Consider the following 7,500-nt stretch of genomic DNA (forward strand, 5'->3'; position numbering starts at 1 on the left):
AAACACGAGGAGGAGTTCACAAAACTGTCTCGAATTCTCCCAACTCCCCCTCGTGTTTAGACGAGGCTACGTAAACGTGGAAAAAGTCCTCTATATCTTAAAGGTAATCGACTGTTTTCGGCATCGAATCTTAGGCGCGCATGGAGTAAATGGGAACAGATGACGTTTTTCATCTAATCCAAGCAAGTCTTGGGTTCTGAGTAGTCATTCTGTGGGGCTGTCAGTGATTAAAAGAGGGCAATTTCGGGAGTTACACAGCTGTACGCCCATGTGGTCATTACCATGCAGCTGTGGAGTAGTTCTTGAAGGTTCGCCAGAGGTGATGTTAAAGACATACACACACACGATTTTATCATGTCATGATTTGGAGAAAGATTATTTCATTATAAGTCAAAGGTAAAGCTTGGACGCAAATGACTGTCCTGTCAAAGTGAGAGAATGAAATCTGCCCTTCTCAAACCAACCAGCAAAGGTACAGATACCAGCATTATCGATCTCAGCAAAATGTACCAGCAGTGATTCAACCAAATAGCGCTTGGGACAGTAGTCCTATCCGTATAAAACACTGAATACGGCTGAAGGCTATTTCTTGTAATTTTTACATAAGAACAAATACGCTAGTGCGTTCTGTTCTCCATAGCACAAGACTGGACAATTCCCTGTTACAGTGGTGCTCACAAATCAATTTCATTTAAAATAATTACCGTCCTTCTACGTGCATCCTCTGTTAATTTGCTATAACATAACTAACACTTCCGGAGAAGGTTTGTAAATATCGTATCGATAATATTACGCTTTATGGAGGCATATAAGGAGATATATTTCAGTACTACTTGGAAAATAACATCAAAGAAAGAATCGCGCAAGAAGTGGGACTCAAGCTCCCCATCTGTACAGTTTACAATTAGTTTCCAACTTGATGCCTTCTAGTTCTTCGTCAATCTCGCATTTTTCACTATTTTTTAAGAGATGAACCACGGTTGAGTTGTTAGGAACTTACCAAAACACTTCTCACAGTGTCAAATTTGAACGTGAGCAGCTGTTTAGACAGACCCTTGTAGTACAAATAAAGGGAGTTGTTTTCACTTCCTACAAGAAAAATAAGATGCCAGGTTTCACCAAATCATAGTACCTTCAGTAAAAAGCGAACAAAACGTTTTGGAGTAAGAAAAGGTAGTCCTACCACAGGCGACATAATCTCCATTAGAGGCTAGTCCAACAAAGTTCTTTTCGTTGATATGGCCTTTGAAAGTTCGTAGACAATGTGGCTTGCTGATGTTCCACAGTTTCAACTGACTGTCGGTTGATCTGTAAAACGAAAATAAATTAATAATCAACAGACGAGACTAACTTTGTAGATTTCGTTCGGCGCCGTTACTGCATTTATTGCATGATACCAAATCGTGAATTAAACAGATAAAATAATCATTGCCGTGGGATCTAGCAACACGAAAAAACAATAAGTGCCCGGGATACTTAATCGGCTTCGAAAAGGTAAGCTGTTTTTCTCTTTTGTCACATTTAAAAAATCCCAAACAGGAGTCGAATCTATGACCTTCCAATTACCACTTCCGTTCGGATACTATACCCCTGGGTATCTGTCATACAAGCTTCAAGATAACATAGAAGATACAGCACAACATATTTAGTCAACGCTGATGGCTAACTTACGCAGATACAATTTCTTCCGTGTTGATAAATTTCGTGTAGGACACTGCCTTTCTGTGACCTTTAAAAACTGTTATGGGCACTGTTGTGTTCCGTAGGTCATAATAATGGACGCAGTGATCTGTTGACAAACACAAATAATTGATCGGTGATCGGTGTATTCTTGCATATAGCTTAGAAAAGACACGGAAGCACATCGCAAAAACGAAAACATTTGAAATAATGTGATCTAGACAAGCTCGCTCTTTTAAACAACTTTACTGTTTGTTTCCACAAAATAAAAACACTTAAAATTGGGTGGTAAAAGACCGACCCCAGAATGGCAGTAAGACTAGCAGTGACAAAATCAACAACAAAAACTACAATGTTTTGTTGCTGGGGTTTATAGTTTTACATTGCTACATTGAATGATCAATTTCTCAGACAACCAAAAGTAACGCTGTTCGTATTCCTTCTAAGCGGCATCTGCATGTTGGCATGCATTTGCTTAGGTATGATTGGCTTCTTGGATTGCCGTTGTATGCTGTGAATGGCCAAAGATCAATCACTCCAAATAAGCTGAGGGGCCGCGCACCATTCACAGGCCAGGAAACCAAGCACACAAAATGTAACTACCTTATTTTCCAATTGCTTAACACGCACCCACTTTTGACATTACGTAATCACACCGAAGGCAGCACCCAGAAAATCAAACGGTTTGCTTATTTACGTCAAGTTTGTACTGCTCAAATTCATACCTGCTGATCCAAAAGACAAGTGATATCTACTCTCCGGATTAAATTTAACGCAACACACATTAGCCTTGGCTTCCAAACAAGCCACGGAGTGTTCCATATCTGTTGACCACAGCTTAACTGAAAAGAAAAATGAGGCCTATTTATGAACTAGATGAAGGACAAGCTTCTTATTGTTTCGAGATTTTTTCCGACTTCACAAGGGCCTTGGTTCCTCCAGGGACGAAGTCGGAATAAAATGCTGTATGATACTAAAAATGCGATTCCCATATATCAAAACTCAAACAACGCAGTCGCAAGTAAAGTGGTAATAAAATTGCGACATTTTTTGCATTACGATTTAATTTTCTGGAGACTGCTTCAGTGGCTCTTAGTGTCGCCGACGTTAACGTTCTTAGTGAAAAGAACGTTTGGCCGTGCTGCACGCGGTAGCCTTCGGAAAACGAAACTGGTCACAGTGCTCCTTTTAAAGTCGGTGGAGAAAACCACCTTAACAAAAGTTGTCCCCTGCACAAACAGTCGGTGCGATGTTAATCACACTTCGACTTATTTTTCACTTCTGCGAGCTTTTGTTTTTCTTCCTGTAGAGACTTTTCATAATGAATCTAACTTCTTACTAGATAAGTACCACACGTCAATCACCATTACACTACCAAGTTGCTTTCTCAGGCAACAACTCTTTACTTTAGATTATCTAAACGTAGCGTCCACATAATAGTATCGTATCGTAAAAAATTTGATCATAACTAAGGGTTTAAATGAACCCCACCAAACAAACCCCAATGCCAACCTTTAACTCTGATTGTTCTGTTAGCTTAATTTCTAGATTTGACTGTAGTTATCTGAGTGAGTTGAACTCTCAACTTCGCTTGCTCTAAGTTGAAACAAGCATAGCTTTTTCGGTTGAACTTGCTCATACCTTTTGCATCATCGGATCCAGAAGCAAGTAGTTTCGGGTCCACGTGATTAAAATCCACGCTCCAACACCTTTTCTCGTGTTCCTGCAAAACACCAGAATTATGGGAAAGATTAAATTATTCGGTTATAAGAGGAGTACATTGTTTTTGCATATCCGTAAATCCTACCTCTGACAATTCAGAAATGATTGAAATGCATGAACACTAACTGTTTCTAGATGAATTTAAAATGTGCAATATATTGGAATAAGTAAATGGGTGCCTCCAGAGTAGGGATTCCCTGAATCCAGATAATCCAGATAGAATTGGAATTTGGGAGGTTGCTTTTTGGTTCGATTTGAACAAATTCTAAAATACAACACAGAGAAGGGGCCCACGTTCGGAAACTGCACCTGCTACAGTCACAATGATAACAGGCAAGTGCTCTTACTACTGAAATTTCTCGATAAAATCGAATACCAATGCTCGTAAGGAAGTTCTATTAAAGACCTTCCGATCGCTTGTTCAAGAGCTCTACAAGATAGACATTTGTAAGAGCTTAGTCAATTAAACTTATGTCAGCGGTCAAGCGTCATGTATACTGCTAGCTAGTGAAGAGGGTCGCATCATAAAGGAAATAGTGAATTTCAGGTCCTTAAAATTATTGGGAGGCAAAGTCGGTACCCATTTTTCACCTGAGTGAAAAGAGAGTGTGGAGCTAAATTTCTTGTCTACGGAAACAACAGTGTGACAGAGCTAGGCCTTGAGCCAGCGACCCCAGAGGAAGGAGTCTGACCCGCGAACCACTACACCACCAAGCCTCTGGAGAAAATGAGTAAAGGGATAGTCTATGGCTGACGACTCGACGACAGTCGGAAAAATCCGACTCTCCGAACATGAGCCGAAACCTATGACCTATGACGGAAAAGTAATTCGGCTGCTCTACCTCCGAGCTACAGAAGAATCGTCGGGCATTATACAAGTATTGCTTGGCACTGAGAAACTTCACGGACTTTCCGTGATATTACCTGAAAGGACCTGGTTTTTGATCCTGTGAAAGCATCCCAAAGTGTTACAGTGCCTTCGTAGTCACTACTGGCCAGTAAACCTTTGTGGTAAGAACTCCAACAAATAGAACTGTAGCAAAAAAGAAATAAACACGCGTCTCGCTTAAGGAAATCGAAAGGCCCAAAGCATACCCGAATTTGCTACAAAATAATGTGCATGATCCCTGATTGTGGCACACGTTCTCCACGTGGTATGGGCCATTTCTGCAAATTCCGAGTTGCTGTTCAAGAGCAATATTACGTGCACTTGCAAGTTAAGTACTAAACATTGCCGTTATTTGAGGAATGATACATCAGCCTTTACCTCATAAACTAACAAATAAGAGAGTTGTACTATTTCCACGCAAAGGTCCTCGTGGGGAAAAAAACGTGACCAAGCCCTATGGACGACTGCGTGGGAGGCTATATCATTTGGCCTACAATGACGTTTCCCATTTTCATCTGGCATTTATGTCCAGGATTTCAAGTAATGTTATGCACACTCTTCTTGATAAACGTCACCACGTAACCCATTAAAACTAAGCGGTGACTACGTAAGTATTATTGTTAAGGGTTCTGTAACTGTCCACACGTATCCGGATATTTTTTAAAACGCAACTTTTTCTTTCCGGATTCAAATATATTCCCATCCACACGCAGCGTATTCAAATCGAATTTGCCCGTCCAAACGTATCCGAAAGGTATCCGGATCCACTCTAGTACTCAGGACTCTTCAAGGAAACAGAGGTAACAGAGCATGCGCCATAAAGAAATAATATTGCCCTCAGCAGCCATCTTGAGAGTTGATTTCACGGTAAGGTACTGGGCTCGAGCTTGTTACGTCATAGGGATTAACAAAATAAACCGTATCCGGAAAGAAAAAGTTGCGGATTCAAAAATATCCGGATACGAGTGGATGGGGCCTTAAAGCCGATTTACAAGGTACGATTTTTGTCGCATGCAACAAGCTTACGACAGGCCTACGACATGACTAACGATTGGCATGTACGTCAGAAAAATGTCGTAGCATATTAAACCATGTTTTAAAATGACAATCGTAAGTCATGTTGTAGGCCTGTCTCATGGACAACGGCTAACGACAGACTCCCGACATGATTTACGATTGTTGTGTACGTCAGAAAAAATGTCGTAGCATTTTAAAACACGTTTTAAAACGCTGCGACAATCGTAAGTCATGTCGTAGGCCTGTCGTGAGCTTATCGCATGCGACAAAAATCGTACCGTGTAAATCGGCCCTTAGAGGGGGGACATTAATGTAATGTTCGGAGCGACTTCAAAATTCCCCGCCACTATTGTCTTCCTAAAGCGTCATCGTTTGAAGAACAAGGCACATCTACCACTATGCAAGTTAGCGACCCGGTTTTCCAGGGTTTAGGGTAAAGTTTATGGTCTCCATTTCTAGACAAAAGTCATGTTAAACTTGAGGACAAGGGTGAGAAGAAACTTCGTCATGCTTATCAAAATCAGCCTGCATATCTTCCACTTGAAGTCCTGGCCATGTCTGTTCCATCTCACCTAATTTTTGAATTGCAGACCATTTCATTGACAGGACAGTGAATATCCACAACATCTCTAATTACTGTGCCATATTCAAAAACCTGAAGGCCACAAAGAGAATCAATACATGAACCACTTTCATAAAGAAAACTTGGATACTTTATGTCTTTTAAATTAAAGAAACATAAAAATATAGTATCAAACCACTTGATAAAGGTAAACTGACCACCGTATTGAGATTTAGAAGCTGAAAATTTGACTACGAATCAGCTCTGACACAGAGCCAGCTGAGACTACGTGACAACGAAGTCACGTGATCGCGACTGTCACTTTTACATCGCTAAAAGAGCTCGAGCGATTAGAACGAAATACTTGAGTGTTTGAGACCTTTTCTATGCTATTTTAAAATTCTATAAAGTTAATGTCTATTTTTGAGAAGAAAACGAAAATTTAGTATCTGTGGCAATGATCTATTCTCCCTACTCCTCTAAACAAAATTTTAGCAATATACTAGTGGATGTTAATTTGTACCTTTATCTTCTTCGTAACACCAGCAATTGCAAAGTAGTCAAAGTCACGGTCAAATTCAATACTGTAACGAGACAAGGTAAAAACAAATTTAGATCAGCTCTCAGTTGTGTTTTCCAAAGGAGCGTAAAATTGTTTTACGCACGTAGCTTATACAAATCGAATTCGCCCGTCCACACGTATCCGGATTCACTCTAGTGCTCAGGACTCCTCAAGAAAACAGAGGTAACAGAGCATGCGCCATGAAGCCCTCGGCAGCCATCTTGAGAGTTGATTTCACGGGAAGGAACTGGGCTCGATCTTGTTACGTCATCCGGATAAAAAATATCCCGTTTTGGTGTCCACACGGTTCCGGATTCATATCGGATTAAAAAATATCCACTCTGGAGAGCGCGTGCAAAAAGTTCCGGATTCGACAGCAAATTCGCCGGATATGTGTGGACGGAAGGCGTACCGGAAAAGTGGCGGATTCAAAAATACCCGGAAACGTGTGGACGGGGCCTTAGTGTTGCTGCTGCTGATCTAGAGAAAAGAAAATTTGGATGCGTTGCATGCATGCGGTAGCCCTCGGAAAACTATGTAAACAATATTTCTTTCAACATTTGCTCCAAGAGAAAGTGTGCTCATCGAGAGATTACGCAAAATACAATTTGAGCCTTGATATTTACAGTTTAGAGTTGAAATTTGGTAGAGTTAGCTTCTTTACTAGAGACTGGGTCAAAATTGATTTCTTAAATTATTCCTCTCAGCAATTTTTTAAGAAGTCCTTTCAAACTAACTAACCTTGATACAATACTCGATCCGTTGTATATATCACTGGCATAACTAAGTGTTGCTAAGCAGCGGAAACCACTAAACTTGGTAAACTTTGCAAGACTATCAGTAAAATAATCCAATGCATCTGAAGTTCTAGCATCACCTAGCAAAAAATAAAGATCATGAGAGATTCATCAAATTAGTATCACTGGCTCAAATTTGGCTTGTTGCAGCATCAATCTATATCAGTGAAGTAATGCTACTGGTACATGTAAGCATCACAGATGCCAAGTATAAGGTTGAATGTTGTGAAACAGCAGTAGCGAGGGTGTTGGCTTTCACCAATAAAGCCTT

At 40.4% G+C, this 7,500-nt stretch overlaps 1 protein-coding gene across 2 annotated transcripts in view; it reads right to left on the bottom strand.

Moving 5' to 3' along the window:
* The window catches only part of LOC138019141 (E3 ubiquitin-protein ligase COP1-like), a 26,446-nt gene that overhangs the window by 3,709 nt on the left and 15,237 nt on the right, over window positions 1-7,500 (bottom strand). For both annotated transcript variants that reach the window (XM_068865816.1, XM_068865825.1), the window contains exons 12-20: window positions 7,174-7,309; window positions 6,394-6,454; window positions 5,881-5,963; window positions 4,327-4,435; window positions 3,322-3,403; window positions 2,406-2,522; window positions 1,672-1,789; window positions 1,184-1,308; window positions 1,001-1,089 (exon numbers count right to left, since the gene is read on the bottom strand). In XM_068865816.1, the coding sequence (XP_068721917.1) occupies window positions 1,001-1,089; window positions 1,184-1,308; window positions 1,672-1,789; window positions 2,406-2,522; window positions 3,322-3,403; window positions 4,327-4,435; window positions 5,881-5,963; window positions 6,394-6,454; window positions 7,174-7,309 (920 nt within the window). The remainder of the gene's footprint in view (window positions 1-1,000; window positions 1,090-1,183; window positions 1,309-1,671; window positions 1,790-2,405; window positions 2,523-3,321; window positions 3,404-4,326; window positions 4,436-5,880; window positions 5,964-6,393; window positions 6,455-7,173; window positions 7,310-7,500) is intronic.

This window comes from Montipora capricornis, chromosome 2 (genome assembly GCF_036669925.1).
Source record: "Montipora capricornis isolate CH-2021 chromosome 2, ASM3666992v2, whole genome shotgun sequence".
Classification (NCBI taxonomy): Eukaryota; Metazoa; Cnidaria; class Anthozoa; order Scleractinia; family Acroporidae; genus Montipora; species Montipora capricornis.